This window comes from Dendrobates tinctorius, unplaced genomic scaffold (assembly GCF_039654945.1).
Source record: "Dendrobates tinctorius isolate UK_male_01 unplaced genomic scaffold, ASM3965494v1 ptg000004l, whole genome shotgun sequence".
NCBI classification, from domain to species: domain Eukaryota; kingdom Metazoa; phylum Chordata; class Amphibia; order Anura; family Dendrobatidae; genus Dendrobates; species Dendrobates tinctorius.
In genome coordinates this window covers 12670801-12687591 of record NW_027361672.1, presented here as the reverse complement: position 1 = coordinate 12687591, position 16791 = coordinate 12670801, and the positions used below count along the sequence as shown (strand labels likewise).

Genomic DNA, 16791 nt, shown 5'->3' with positions numbered 1-16791 from the left:
GTATAATTGGTGGAGAAAGGTTGAACTTGAGGGACCTAGGTCTTTTTGCAACCTACGTAACTATGTGCATATGCCATCTTTTTCAGGCAAATTCCACCAGGAAAATGCTTCAAAAAGGACTGCAAAAGTGTCCCATAAAATTAGCAAACTTCAGTCTTCTGTCACTTCTCTTAACCGATAAAAGGCTGACGAACCCTGAAACACTCAAAAGAAGCAACTTGTTCATTATTAGAAGCCGCCCACTCTCCTTGCTTTACAGTACAGGGCAAGAATAACTACAAAGTTATCTGAGGAAAATGACCGCCGGCACTTCCATGAAGCAGGTATGAATGAGAAAACTCACTGGCTAAGCCAGCATCTAAAATAGCGGGTACACAAGTCAGTGGAGGAAAAGACTAAATTCCAAACAGATCCTGTAAACTCATAACAATTATGATGTAGAAAGAACAATTAACTAACAGACAAGAGAGTCACCTTAAAGTTGTAAAATTGTTTTATTGATACAAATATACATATAGATAAAACCCCCATGACCTGTAATATAAGTGAATATTTATGTTAGCGCATTGTCAAAAAGTTTTTTCCTCTATTTACATAAGTTAGTCCTTTCCAAAATGATATAACAAAGCATAATCCAAGTAATTGAGGACGGCATCTCAGACTCCCAAAATCTAATTCTCTGCTGCAGCTGTCTTTTTATTCTATTAGAAAGCTTCTGAGTTCACTGTCTGCGAGGGGCTACAGTGCTTGTGCTTTTTCTTGTGTGCATGGAAATATTAGTTTATGTACAAGCACAAGGTGGAGAACAATCCTACCAGAGGATGTAAAAAGTGTATCCAATCTTCATATATATATTTATATATGTACGTAAAGAGAGATTTCATTATATATTTTTATATATATATATATATATATATATATAGGTATTTACCATTTATACAAATAATGTGTCATTAGTGTGCTCTGTTAATTACAATGTGCAACAGCTTACATACGTAGAAGACATGATACTGCTGACCGGCTGTACCCTCTCCATTTACAAGTACTTGCTAAACAGTTAAGGTCCATTTAACCGTTGCTTTGGGGAGTGTGGAGCATCCGAAAAATTGGAGGACAAGAACATAGAAAGAAGACAGGAGTGTAGGACTGGTCAAGAAAGAAATCATACTAAATCAACATTGAAAGTAAAGGAAATTCCAGGTAATGGTACAAAACGTCTTAGATGATTATATAAAGACGAATTCTTTATCCGCCTCCTCTCCAGAGTCACTGGATTTACTACGTTGGTGAGAATCTTTACTTGACGACCTTGACTTTAGCTCTTGTCCATCCGGAGACTGGTTGTGAGTCTTTTTTGGCGATGAGTCAGATGGAGTTGTAGGTCGGGTGGCTTTAAAAAATAAATAAAATAATAAAAAGTCATCATTTTAGGATGGAACAGCAATGACCTTCTATAGTTGGTCACATCAGACAATAATATTCCAATATAACCTAAACATAGGAGCTTTGCTATTCCTGCACAATTGCAGATCAGTAGAGTAAAGGCCCTTTTACATTTAGCGATGCACCAGCGATCCGACCAGCGATCCCACCCGGTCAGGATCGCTGGTGCATCGCTAAATGATCGCTAGTGAGCTTTCATACAGAAAGATCTCACAGCGATGCAGCAGCGACGCAGTGCACGATACTTACCATTCACACACAGCGATCCTGCGTCCTCCCGCCCGCGTCCAGCGTCGCTCGTCGTCTCAGCAGGAAGCGCCCGACGAGAAATGGAGCCGGACATTCTCGCGCGATCAGCGATGGACAGCGGGGGAGCCAGTCGCTGGTAAGTATCACACATAGCGATATCGCTAGCAATATCGCTATAACGTCACAAAACCAGTGACGTTTTAGCGATATTGCTAGCGATATCGCTTAGTGTAAAACCCCCTTAAGGTCATATATACTGATACACCACGAGGTTACAGGTCCAGTTCCCAGCAGGGTGTGCAGACAAGACAATATTCTAGGCAAAGGCTACATAGCAAGGAGCAGGACATAAGGCCTTACCCATTTTTTCATCCCTCAGGGTAACAATTAAATTGCAGCTGTTTTTAACCCTTGGAACATCGAGGGGACTAGGTGGTACACATAAATAAGGCTTATAGGAAGGTGGCAGCTACACGCTTATGTGTAGTGTATGACGTTGGCCACCAGTCCATGGCTCACACCCATGTTATTGGATCAAGTTTTGCTGCTCAGCTTTTCAGGTTTTATTCTGGTAACAACTGCTCATATATAACAGGTAATGATGTTAGTGACTTGTTACAGTACATAAATCAGCCCTAATGAAAATAGTCAGGATATCAGCTTTATCGAGTCTGTATCTTTCTGCGGAAACATGCGGTGGCAATCCTGAGCATAGAGCGCCACCAAGTGTCTACAACGATTATACCATGTGCAGGAAGCACAATCACCTTATTAAAGGTGCATTTATGCTACATGAATGCGGTAGTTAAAATGACCGCCAATCTGCTACTTGTAAAGCAATAGTTTAGTAGCCTGTTTAGATAGGACAAACTAACTTCCATTCTATACAAAACAATCGCTCACAGACAGTCATTATTCTTCGCAGCACATGTATACACAGGACAATGTGCATGAGGAGAAAGAGAATTTTTAAGCAAACCTAAAAACCATTTCACCTGACGAACAAGCTCGATCATGGAAAATCGACCAGTTTAAATGTGCCTTAACTCCCTAGTATGAACAATGAATTTTAGGCAGCATTCACACTTTCATGTGTGACGGTCCGTGACTTACAGACTGGACACAGGAGTCCGGATCCAAACTCAACAGCTTAACCCCTTCCCGAAATCGGCCAATTTCCATTTCTGTGTTTTCGTTTCTTCTTCCCAGAGCCATAACTTTAATTTTTTTCCGCACATCGGGCTTGTTTTTTGCAGGACAAGTTGCACATTTAAATGACACCATTCATTTTACCATATATTGTACTGGAAAATGGGGAAAAAAATTCCATGTGTATGAAATTGTGAAAAAACCCCACAATTCTGACTTTTTTTTTGGGAATTGCTCTTCCGGCGTACAATGTGTGGTACAAATGACCTTGCAATATGATTCTGATCATCAGTACGATTACGGCAATGCCAAACTCATAGAGTTTTTAATTAATTTTCAGGTGAAAAAAAAATAATTAGAAGTTTGAATTAAAAAATTGGACTGTGTCGCCATTTTCTGAGAATCATAATGTTTTTGTTTTTCAGTCAATGGAGCGGTTTGTTGGCTTATTTTTTGCAGGATGAGACAATATTTTTATTGATATCAGTTTGAGATAGATATAAATTTTGATTGTATTTTACAGCATTTTTTTTGCTATTGCAGCAATAAAAAACCTAAAAATGTTCGCGTTCTTGAATTTTTTACCACACTGTACTCACCTTCCCGGGTCCAACGGCATGTCTCACCAATGCTGCTGGTGTCTGGCTGTGGCCACGGCAGCCAGTGAGCTCAGCGACCCTGAGCAGGGGGCATTCAGTCTACATGGAAATTCCCTGCTCAGAGCCATGGAGCTCACTGTTTGGCTGCTGCGCTGTTGTCAAATATCGGGAGCAGTGACTATAGACTCATCGGTGGACTCAGGATTGGAAATACAACACTGTTTCTTCAGAATAACCTGCAGCTGAGAAATAACATTTACTGACAGGGAACAACCCCTTTAAGCTGGCTTAAAAATCACACCTGATGACTGAGTTTTTTTGTCAGGTGATTATCATCCTGTGTAAAAATGATGACAATCAGGAACAAGTGGTTCCACACACGTGCGGCCCATGATTATCAACCCATTTACATGGGCCTTAAGTTTGTCTTTACAGCAGTGTTGGGCCACAGAGACTAAAATAGCTACAGCATTATTTAACAACCATATGCTTACATGGAATTAAACTGAAAATTAAAATACATGACAATTTCATTTTACATAAACATGTATTGGCTGACATTAGTTTTAATCATACCTTCATCTGCAAGTTGCCGAGAAGAAGGTTGTGGGCTGCTTGGTCCATCTCTGTCCTTCTCTGATGGAGCCCTTTTCATCACAGAAGGAAGAATTGTGGTTTTCGGAGAGCAGGGTCCAGATGGGGATTCGGGGATGTCTTCTGTTAACATTTCAGCAAAAAAAAAAAAAAAAATAAATTCTGAAAATATAATCTACATTGAGATGTCACTATTCTATATATCTCCCTATACCACATGACTCCTATGTTATTCTTTTTTATATTGCCTCCTTTCCTTTGCACTGGCTTAGGCATTTTATATACTTTATATATCTACAGTGGGTACGGAAAGTATTGAGACCCCTTTAAATTTTTCACTCTGTTTCATTGCAGCCATTTGGCAAATTCAAAAAAGTTCATTTTTTTCTCATTAATGTACACTCTGCACCCCATCTTGACTGAAATAAAAACAAATGTAGTAATGTTTGCAAATTAATTAAAAAAAACAACCCTGAAACATCACATGGTCATAAGTATTCAGACCCTTTGCTCAGTATTGAGTAAAAGCACCTTTTTGAGCTAGTATAGCCATGAGTCTTTTTGGGAATGATGCAACAAGTTTTTTACACCTGGATTTGGGTATCCTCTCTGCCATTCTTCCTTGCAGATCCTCTCCAGTTCCGTCAGGTTGGATGGTGAATGTTGGTGGACATCCATTTTCAGGTCTCTCCAGAGGGTCATTGTCTTGTTGGAAGGTGAACCTTCGGCCAAGTCTGAGGTCCAGAGCGCTCTAGAAGAGGTTTTCATCCAAGATAACTACGTACTTGGCCGCATTAATTTTTCTTTCAATTGCGACCAGTTGTCCTGTCCGTGCAGCTGAAAAACACCCCCATAGCATGATGCTGCCACCACCATGTTTCAATTTTTTTGGGATTGCATTGGGCAGGTGATGAGTGCCTGGTTTTCTCCACACACATCACTTAGAATTATCACCATAAAGTTCTATCTTCATCTCATCAGACCAGAGAATCTAATTTCTCATAGTCTGGGAGTCCTTCATATGTTTTTTAAGCAATCTCTATGCGTGCTTTCATATGTCTGGCCCTGAGGAGAGGCTTCCGTTTGGCCACTCTGCCATAAAGGCCCAGCTCGTGGAGGGCTGCAGTGATAGTTGACTTTGTTTAACTTTTACCCATCTCCCTACTGCAACTGTGGAGCTCAGCCACAGTGATCTTGAGGTTATTCTTTATCTCTCTCATCAAGGCTCTTCTCCCATGATTGCTCAGTTTGGCTGGATGGCCAAGTCTAGGAAGACTTCTGGTGGTCCCAAACTTTTTCCATTTAAGGACTATGGAGGCCACTGTGCTCTTAGGAACCTTGAGTACTGCAGAAATTCTTTTGTAACGTTGGCCAGATCTGTGCCTTGCCACAATTATGTCTCGGAGCTCATTGGCCAGTTTCTTTGGCCTCATGATTCTCATTTGGTCTGACATGCACTGTGAGCTGTGAGGTCTTATATGGACAGGTGTGTGCCTTTACAAATCAAGTTCTATCAGTTTAATTAACCCCTTCATGACCAAGCCTATTTTGACTTTAATGACCAGGCCATTTTTTGCAATTCTGACCAGTGTCCCTTTATGAGGTAATAACTCAGGAACGCTTCAACGCATCCTAGCGATTCTGAGAATGTTTTTTCGTGACATATTGGGCTTCATGATAGTGGTAAATTTAGGTCGATAAATTTTGCGTTTATTTGTGAAAAAAACGGAAATTTGGCGAAAATTCTGCAAATTTCGCAATTTTCAAATTTTGAATTTTTATTCTGTTAAACCAAAGCGTAATGTGACACAAAATAGTTAATAAATAACATTTCCCATATGTCTACTTTACATCAGCACAATTTTGGAAACAAAGTTTTTTTTGTTAGGAAGTTATAAGGGTTAAAAGTTGACCAGCAATTTCTCATTTTTACAACAAAATTTACAAAACCATTTTTTATAGGGACCACCTCACATTTGAAGTCACTTTGAGGGGTCTATATGGCAGAAAAAACCCAAAAGTGACACTATTCTAAAAACTGCACCCCTCAAGCTACATTCAAGAAGATTATTAACCCTTCAGGTGTTTCACAGGAACTAAAGCAACATGGAAGGAAAAAATGGACAATTTAATTTTTCCAACAAAAATTTTTTTTAGCATCAATTTTTTCATTTTCACATGGCCAACAAGATAAAATTTGTTGGGCAATTTCTCCTGAGTACGCCGATACCTCATATGTGGTCATAAACCAGTTTGGGCGCACGGCAGGGTCCGGAAGGGAAGGAGCACCCTCAAGTACTTCACAAATTGATCCGGAAAAAAAAAAAAGTACTTTTTTTTTCACAAAAATTTTATTTTAGCCTCAATTTCTTCATTTTCACATGGGTAACAGGATAAAATGGATCCTAAAATTTGTTGGGCAATGTCTCCTGAGTACACCGATACCTCATACGTGGTCATAAACCACTGTTTGGGCGCACGGCAAGGCCCAGAAGGGAAGGAGCGCCATTTGACTTTTGAACGGAAAATTAGCTCCAATCGTTAGACACCATGTCGTGTTTGGAGAGCCCCTGTGTGCCTAAACAATGGAGTACCCACAAAAGTGACCCCAATTTGGAAACTAGACCCCCCCAAGGAACTTACCTAGATGTGTGGTGAGGACTTTGAACCCCCAATGGCTTCACAGAAGTTTATAACGCTGAGCCGTGAAAATAAAAAATCACTTTTTTTCCTCAAAAAATGATTTTTTAGCCCGCAATTTTTTATTTTCACAAGGGTAACAGGAAAAATTGGACTCTAAAAATTGTTGTCCAGTTTGTCATGAATACGCTGGTACCCCATATGTGGGGGGGAACCACTGTTTGGGCACACGTTGGGGCTCGCAAGGGAAGTAGTGACGTTTTGAAATGCTGACTTGATGGAATGGTCTGCGGGCGTCAAGTTACATTTGCAGAGCCTCTGATGTGCCTAAACAGTAGAAACCCCCCACAAGTGATCCTATTTTGAAAACTAGACCCCCCCCAAGGAGCTTATCTAGAAGTGTGGTGAGCACTTTGAACCCCCAAGTGCTTCACAGAAGTTTATAAACGTAGAGCCGTAAAAATAAAAAATCATTTTTTTTCACAAAAATGATTTTTGCCCCCAATTTTTTTTATCTTACCAAGGGTAGCAAAAGGAATTGGACCCCAAAAGTTGTTGTGCAATTTGTCCTGAGTAGGCTGATACCCCATATGTGGGGGTAAACCTCTGTTTGTGTGCACGGTAGAGCTCGGAAGGGAAAGAGCGCAGTTGACTTTTTCAACGCAGAATTGGCTGGAATTAAGATCGGACACCATGTTGCGTTTGCAGAGCCCCTGATGTGCCTAAACAGCGGAAACCCCCACAAGTGACACCATTTTGGAAACTGGACCCCCTAAGGAGCTTATCTAGATGTGTGGTGAGCTCTTTGAACCCCCAAGCGCTCCACAGAAGTTTATAACGCAGTTATAACGAGTCGTGAAAATAAAAAATCATTTTTTTTTTCACAAATCATTTTAGCCCCCAATTTTTTATTTTCCCAAGGGTATCAGGAGAAATTAGAGCCCCAAAGTTGTTGTGCAATTTTTCTGAGTACGCTGATACCCCATATGTGGTGGTAAACCACTGTTTGGATGCATTTCGGGGTCGGAAGGGAGGGAGCACTGTTTGACTTTTTGGACGCAAAATTGGCTGGAATCAATGGTGGCGCCATGTCATTTTTGGAGACCCCCTGGTGTGCCTAAATAATGGAAACCCTCTGAATTCTAACTCAACCCTAACCCCAACACACCCCTAACCCTAATCCCAACCCTAACCCCAACACACCCCTAACCCTAATCCCAACCATAACCCTAACCACAAGCCTAACCCTAATCCCAACCCCAACACACCCCTAACCCTATTCTTAACCCTAATCCCAACCCTAACCCTAATTCTAATCCTAATTGCAACCCTAACCCTAATTCTAACCCTAACGGAAAAATAAAAATAAATATATTTTCTTTATTTTATTATGTGTCACTAGCTATGGGGGTGATAAAGGGGGCTTTATTTACTTTTTTTAGCATCAAAGTGTACCTGTAAAATGAATGAATGAATCCGCTGGCTGGCAGACTCACGGGCGCACTGCGCATGTGCCCGCCATTTTGTAAGATGGCGGCGCCCATGGAGAGAAGACTGCGGGACACCGGGAGGTACCTGGACTCATAAGGTACCGGGGGGGGCTATAGGGGGCGATCGGAAGGCAGGGTGAAGCGGGGTGAAGCGGAGGGGGAGCAGATTATTGCGGCGGCTGCACATTGCCGCCGTCAGTCGGTGGGTGGGGTCGGATCCCTATTGCAGCATCGGCCATGGCTGGATAGTAATATTTCATCAAATTTCATTGATGAAATATTACTATCGCTCTGATTGGCTGTTTCACTTTTAACAGCCAATCCGAGCGATCGTAGCCACGTGGGGGCGAAACCACACCCCCTGTGGTGAAGTACAAAGCCCCCTGTATCTGTGAGTCGGGTGACCTTTCATTGACTCCGGTCACCCGACCCGCAGGGGGGCTTTAAACTCATGACACAGCATATGCGTCATTGGTCGGATTGGCACCGACTTTCATGATGCATACGCTGTGTCATTGGTCGGGAAGGGGTTAAGCGATCAGGTTAATCCTTTTTTTATTGATAGATCAGGTGAATCTGAACGCGGCGATACCAAATATATGTATGTTTGATTTTTTTTATTGTTTTATGTTGAATGGGGGTGATTTGAACTTTTAGATTTTTTTTATATCTTTAAAACTATTTTTACGGGTCACCGGTGAGCGCATTTCTGGCCCAATGGCCGGAACTAGTTAATAGCAGCGGGCGGATCGCGATTCTGTCTGCGGTTATTGCGGGTACCTGCGCTTTGACGTGGGCTCACTGCCAGAGCCCACATCAAAGCGGAGGATACTGACATCGGCGTATTAGTACGTCCGAGGCCAGTAAGGGTTTAAAGAGAAAAAAATGAACTTTTTTGAATTTACCAAATGGCTGCAATGAAGCAAAGAGTGAAAAATGAAGGATGTCTTCGCTGTAAAAGCCTTGTCAGGTGGATCAGTGAATCGATGTCTCGTTCGTTTTTCGCAAACAGCTTGATGTCATCCATGTAGAGGAGGTGGGTGATGGTGCTCCCACTCTTGAACTTGCATCCATAGCCAGACTCTGTAATTATCTGAGGGGGTTCAAGCCTATGCAGAACAGCAATGGGGACAGTGCTTCACCTTGTTATTTGCTGCATTTGATGGTCACTTGTGCTAGTTGTCTTGAGTTGTCTTCCAATGTTGATCTCCATAGCCCCATTGAGTTTCTGAGGAAGGTTCTTAATTTCCTGTTGACATTGTAGAGAGCCAAGCATTCACAGATCCATGTGTGTGGGATTGAGTCATAGGCTTTCCTGTAGTCAATCCAGGCTGTGCTGAGATTGGTCGGTCTGGATCTTGAGCAAGTGCTTGGTTGGTAATAGAGAGGCAAGGTAGTCAAGACCGATGGAGTGGAATTACCAGCAGGGAACATAGCAGATGTACGGACATGCTACAAGTATCTCGGCATTCCACAGGGATACGGTGACCATGATGAGGCAAGGAATGCAGCAACATCCAAATACCATCAAATGGTAAGATAGATTCTGAAGAGTCAGCTCAATGGGAAGAATAAAATCCACGCCATCAATACATATGCCCTGCCAGTTATCAGATACTCTGCTGGCATAGTGTGCTGGCCAAAAGAGGAGATGGAAGCTGCAGATGTGAAGACACGAAAGCTCCTCACAATGCATGGAGGTCTCCACCCCAAGTCTAGCACCCAAAGATTGTATACCAACAGAAAGGAGGGTGGTCGAGGCTTGATAAGCATCCAAGCCACCATCACGGATGAAACAAGGAGTATCCAGGAATACATCAGAAGAAAGGCGCCAAAAGATGAGATGCTGAAAGAAAGTCTAAGGCAGCAACAACAACAGATCTGGATGGAAGAACAGGAACATCGAGTGCCATGGCAAGACAAGTTGCTGCATGGGATGTACTATCGACAGATAATGGAGGTGGCTGACATGGAGAATCCTACCAGTGGCTGGAGAAAGCTGGACTCTGAGACAGCACAGAGGCACTAATCATAGCAGCACAAGAGCAAGCATTAAGTGCCAGATCCATAGAAGCAGAAATCTACCACACTAGACAAAACCAAAGGTGCAGACTATGCAAAGAAACCTCAGAAATCGTCCACCACATAGTGTCAGGATGCAAAATGCAAGCAGGAACAGTGTATACTGAACGCCACAACCAAGTAGCGGGAATTGTATACAGGGACATCTGCACAACATATGGGCTAAGTCCTCCTAAGTCCAGGTGGGAGACCCCAGAAAAAGTGGTGGAGAATGAAAGGGCTAAAATCCTGTGGGACTTCAAGATCCAGACAAATAAGCAGGTGCTGGCTAACCAACCAGACACTGTCATGGTGGACAAGGATCAGAAGACAGCAACGATAATAGATGTGGCAGTGCCAAGTGACAGCAACATCAGAAAGAAGGAATATGAGAAGCTGGAGAAATACCAAGGCTTCAAAGGAGAACTGGAGAAGATGTGGAAGGTGAAGGCAACAGTGATTTCAGTGGCGATAGGAGCACTTGGAGCAGTGACCCCTAAGATGGAAGAATGGCCACAACTGATCCCATGAGCAACATCTGAACTCTGTCCAGAAATGCGCAATACTTGGAACAACTAAGATCCTGCACAGAACCCTCAAACTCCCAGGCCTCTGGTAGAGGACCCAAGAATGAGGAAAGACAATAAAAGACCACCCCCAGTGGGGGGAAGGCTTGAGAAAGGTAAGTTTGTTTGAACAGAAACGTCGCTATCATGGGCTAAATAAAATAGCTCTCTTTTTTCACAAGAAACGGTGTGCTGTTCCTATTTTTTGGATCCCAGTATTAAAAGGTTTGGTACTTGCCTGTGGGAGCTTTTTGCACCCGGACTCTCTTTTGCTTATTAGATTGTGCTGCTCTAAATTTTCTGTTATAATATATATATATATATATATATATATATATATATATATATTTTTATTTGTATTTAAGTGTATTACGAGTTTACTTTAATTAAAATTGCTCTTACCGGTGCGGGAACCACTCCTGGGTTTCTGAGGCACAGAAGGACGTGCTGTTAGGGCAGGCTTGGTTGACTGCAGGGGTGGTTTAGGACTGGTTGGTGTACTAGAAGAACTTTTTGAACGCACACTGCCTTCTGACTTGACTTCGCATTTTACATTTTTTTCTGGACACGAACTTGTAGAATCACCTCTTGAGAATTTGGGAACTGGAAGAATAAAACAGTGTAGTTATATTCCTATAAGAACTAGAAAATTACATTCACCAAAGCTATAACCAAAGAACATCATATCAAATCAGTCCACAGTTCTTTAATGATGAATGGCTCTTCTGCCTTGAAAGCCAAGGTGCATCTTGAATGATCTTACAATTGTTTCAGCTTTGCCAGATTCTTTGAAGAATGCCCATAGTGAATGCACGAAATGCCAGATGAGAAACAGTAGGTGGGTCATCTGTGTTGCTGATTGAGAGCCGAAAGAATGGTCCAGGATACATAGTAGACTTGATGTGGTTTTATTATCAACGCATATCAAAGTCTTCAGACTTCATCAGGGTATAACCACATACATGAAGACTTCAATGCACGTTCATAAAACTGCATTAAGTCTACTGGAGCATTCTTTCACATCTCCATCAGCAGTGCAGACGACCCGCCTATGGTTTCTTTTCTGGCATTTCAACGTTTTTTTAATCATTAGGAATGCTGACAAACGTAAGCTTGATCTTTTTTGTGTGACACCCTACCTTACAAGGGGAGCAAGTCCTTGCACCATTTTGTCCTTTTTCATTGGATAAGACACTATTACGCTTTTTGCTCTTTCGCTTTTTCCTACATAGTTAGCACATGACAATCTTCAAGGGAATGTATCGCCTAGTTTATTTTTCAAGCATGATATACAACAGATGTCAATGTTTTATGAGGCGTAATGGACAGTGTGAAAAAATGCAAGATTCCAGTATTTTTGACACAAAGTGACAAAAAAAAAGGAATAACCATGTAGAAAATACTTAACATTTATTAAATAGAAACGAAGGTCTTATGCGCAAATCAAATACTTAAAAAGTGAACCTGTCAGCAGGATTGTGCTCAGTAACCTACAGACTGTCAGGCTGGCAATCCGATAGATGCTACTGCACAGGCGCCACCATTTTGAGAGAGATTTTCTTTTCGGAATAAATGTATATTAGCAAATATAATAATTAAATGGACATTATAGATGCGATTATGCTACGGCGCAGGTGGCTCCGCCTGCTGAATGTGATTTTTTTCAAAACATATTATATTCATAATATAGACTGTCAGCAATCTTCATTATGACTACCTAAGCAGAGCACAACATGAAGACCCCCCCACAGGCCACCCCGAAACATGAGCATATCAGTAACTCAAAACTGAAAATAAAGATTACACAAGAACCACAAGAAGGATTTCATCACCCAGGTATCATTTTATTCAGTATAACGGCGCTGACCTGACACTGTCTGTAGGTTACAGTGCACAATCCTGCTGACAGGTTCCCTTTAAGAAATTACATTACAGAAAAGGGTCAAACAAGACCACACAGTACATTCATATCACGCAATGTCAAAGCTTTGTATGTATTATGTCAATGACTATTGTGAAATGCTATACCCAATTTATAGTTATTGAACTTACCTGCTCCACTTCCATCAGCTTTTTCAACATCCAGTAAGTCTTTAGTGCCAACATCACTGCCCAATTTCTGTTTGAGAAAAGAAGAGATGCATGGAGTAGAAATAAACCCTTTCAAAGGCACAGGTGTAGTTCACATGTTTACTCGTTGCTTACTGGCACATACCCAGAATCTGGTCTAAAAGTATTTCACCCCTGTAGTTGTTTACCGAGTGTTTACGCTATAATTGGTATATATTAGTGTACCAAAGTAGTAGTTACTAACAGCATTGACAATAAATTTATGTGACTAATTTTAGGTTAATAGAGAACTGGGGTTATTTGGTAGGCAATCTATAGGCATATATAAGATTGTATGTAGAATAACATGCTGTGGAATTAATGGAGAATAAAATAAATTAAATAAGAGTTCCAATCAACGCTGAAACAAAATAATACGGATTCAGGAAAATAAATAAATATGATTGCAGTTGAATTTTCAGCAAATCATACATATGTTATGCGGTAATTGTCACTTAAAAGGGTATTTTCAAGTTGTCTCCTGAGCAGCTCAGAGCTATGCAGTTTCCTTACTTCCTAGTCTTTGGCAGGGTTGGCTCACCATCTTGAGTGAAGGGCAGGTGCACAAGACCGTTTACTTTCTATCTGAGGAAAGTGGTCGGATTATGCGAATCAGACTCTGATCAGAGTGGGATTCAATTTACTTGGAGATGGAGCGGAGAAAAAATTTTTTTCAGCACCTTCTCTATTATGTCCATCTGTAAAAATTGGACCTCACTTGGATGTCATCTCATCTGAGTGCAGTCCGATTTTTTCCAAGAACACACAATTAAACGTTTGAGCGCCATCCAATTCTCGGAGGCAAATAGTGTATGCTGCAATTTTTTCTCCTCAAACCACTCAGAATGAGGAAAAAAAAAAGTTATGTGCACAGCCCTATCAGATAACATGGGTACAAGCGCTATCAGTCAATACCGTGGATAGCACTCATCCAATTTATGCGTCCATCTGCATGAGCCCTTATTGTGAGCAAGGCTATAGTATTAGGGCTTGCTGGCACGAGAGATGATTCTCTCTTCCAAGAGAGTTGGATCAATTATTGTAATGACACTTGGCTCAAACTCTGATCAGAGTGTCCGTTTACGGTGATGCGATTCTCACATGAGAAAATCGTGTCACAGGTGCGGAGAAAATGGAGAACTTAATTTCTCCATCTTCTCCATTGTCTGTGTCCAGCACACTCAGATGACAGTGAGTGCAGTCCGAAGTTTTACACTCATTCAAAGACTTGAATGAATGCGCGTGATCCCAATTGAAGAGCCACTCGCAGCATGCTGTGTTTTTTTTTCCTCGTGTCGAAGCATGAGAAAAAAAACGCTGTTCAGCACTGTCCCACTGAATAACACTGGGTGCTATACAATAAAACATCGGATAGCACTCGTCCGAGTTATACGCTCACATGAGTGAGCCCTTAGTAGAACTATAGAACTCCGCTCAATATGTTACACCAGAACTTATGCCGACAGTCGACTGTTCTGGAGTGTTTTAACTGTATCTATTTATATAATTGCCTTGTAATGTTTTCATTTCCTGTTCTGTCCAGATGTCACCGTATCTCAGAATTTCAAGCGGAGGAAGATCACCGACTGCCATATTGGGACACCCAAGTGATGGGTGTCTCAATATGGAAACTGCTGCTGGTACCAACCTATTGCGCGGTACCACCAGCGGAACACCGTCGAGCCACACACACTCACATTCACGCAGTCTCATGTGCGGTACCACCAGTGGAACACCGTCGTGAACACGTTGCCACCGGGATCAGCCGAATGATTCACTGACTGCCGCCATCTTTGTATAGGAAGAGCGCATACGCAGTTTTAATGTGACCGCCCCTGTCTGCACAAAGATGGCGGCGGTCTGATTTACTGCGCCTGCATGAATTACGTGAATCATTCGGCTGATCCCGGCGGCAGATTGGCGACGTGTCTACAGGCAGAGGAAGCCGGTCACATTAAAGGGGTTTTCCCACGAATGAAAGTTCATTTTAAAAATTGACTGTGTCTGACCATGTACGGAGCATAGGCCACTTTCACATTTGCGCTTAAGGCCGCAGCGACGGCCTGTGCACGGCCGCCACTAAGCCCCACCCCCTGCCGCGAATCCTCCTGTAGCTCCGCCTACCGGCACAAGACACTGCATGCGTCCTGCGTCCCCTATCTTTAGCACTAGGGACGCAGGTCGTGCGCAGTATGCGTTTGGCGGTGCATGCGTCCTTTTGACGGTGCGCCGACCAGCGGCAAACGCAACCTGTAGCAATTTGGTTGCGCTCGGCACACCGTCAAAAGGACGCATGCGCCGCCAAACGCATACTGCGCACGGCCTGAGTCCTCAGTGCTAAAGACAGGGGACGCAGGACGCATGCGGCGTCATGAGCCGGTAGGCGGAGCTACCGGAGGAGGCGCGACAGGGGGCGGGGCTTAGCGGCGGCCGTGCGCAGGCCATTGCTGCGGCCTTAAACGCAAATGTGAAAGTGGCCATACCACATCTCCTGGGCAGGGGAGGAAGCAAAAGACAATACTGACAATACAGCAGGGGATCACAGAGGATACATTTTGTGTGGTAAAATATTTCACAGACTGTTTTAAAAAAATATTTTACCTCACAAAATGTGTCCTCTGCGATCTCCTGCTGTAATGTCAGTATTGTCTTTTGCTTCCTCCCCTGCCCAGGAGCTGTGGTATAGACAGGTCAAAGAAGAGAGCACAGGCGGGAGAAGTCAGCACATGGGGAAAGAGAGAATGGATAGGTGGGTGAGCACGGGGGGAGATTCTCAACGCTGCAAAGCCTGCCCCCATTATGACATTACCACCTTCCCAATGCAATAGCATCGGGTCTCCGTCTAGTTTACATATATTTGAATAAGCACACAGTTACGGACAGTGACAGCCAGCCCATCCGAACAGACATTAGGAGACCTGCTCTAAAAGCTGCCAAAGGTAAGGATTTTGCAAGATTTAGAAAAGCAGCTTGTAAGAAGTTAAAGGGAGATGACCAGGTAACTGCTACATAGAACTCAATGGTCTAGAGAGAGGTGGTTGGGATATTAGGAGTTTACCTCTCTCCTACAATATAAATGCTGTGCACCCATGGCCAGGCATTAGTGAGCTGTAAACTAAGATAAAAGCTCTCACTGCAGGAGTATAACTGCATATAGGAAAAGCAAGTCAATTGCAAACTTCCTTATTTTCATGCTGTCTTTATTAAAGCTATTTAAAAAATTGAGAATACCCCTTCAAAGGTTCTTTTAAAACAAAAATGAACATCCTAACCACTGATTACATGAACCATAAATAAAGCAGGATCACAGCCATCTGACATATTAACATTGGGGAATATGATCACAAGGTGTTTTCTAATGACCTCAAGTGTTTCCCTATGAAAACATGGTGGAGGGTGACTTTGTAGCCATGTCACCACTCAGAACACATGTAGACCCAGCAGCACTCATACAGGAATATTGTGGTGTTGTCCCAGCTTTAAAGTTTGAGATGTGATTGACTTTCAGATACCTATAAATATGGATTAGCTCATGGAAGTAAGAATAGAACTGGCAAGTCATACTAAAGAAGAGTAAATCCTCACTATATTACATTTTATGGTGCACATAGTTATAAGTAGTAAGGGCATTTGTGAGCACAAGATAAAATTGAACACTAGGTGGAGGTAAAGGACCCCAGATATCTTTGTTCTGCGCACTTTACTGCTGCTAAGCTCCATATGTGCACATTTTGTTGTGGCTGCAGCTTGGTGATACCTTACCCTCGGCAGAGACCATTCATTATTAAATGTTGCAACAACTATACTTTTAATATAGCAAGATTTATCCATCTCTAGATAATGGGTCAGAAACAGTGAGAAGTGTTTCTCAAATCCAAAGAAACACTAATA

The 16791-nt window shown here is 42.3% G+C and overlaps 1 protein-coding gene across 2 annotated transcripts in view; it reads right to left on the bottom strand.

Annotated features, from left to right (window-relative positions):
* Nucleotides 1-475: 475 nt before the first annotated feature.
* CARMIL1 (capping protein regulator and myosin 1 linker 1) overlaps nt 476-16791 on the bottom strand; it is a 331630-nt gene continuing 315314 nt past the window's right edge. For both annotated transcript variants that reach the window (XM_073566150.1, XM_073566151.1), the window contains 4 exons: nt 12844-12910; nt 11194-11394; nt 4017-4157; nt 476-1390 (listed from right to left, as the gene is read on the bottom strand). In XM_073566150.1, coding sequence (XP_073422251.1) covers nt 1227-1390; nt 4017-4157; nt 11194-11394; nt 12844-12910 — 573 coding nt within the window. In that variant the 3' untranslated portion in view covers nt 476-1226. The remainder of the gene's footprint in view (nt 1391-4016; nt 4158-11193; nt 11395-12843; nt 12911-16791) is intronic.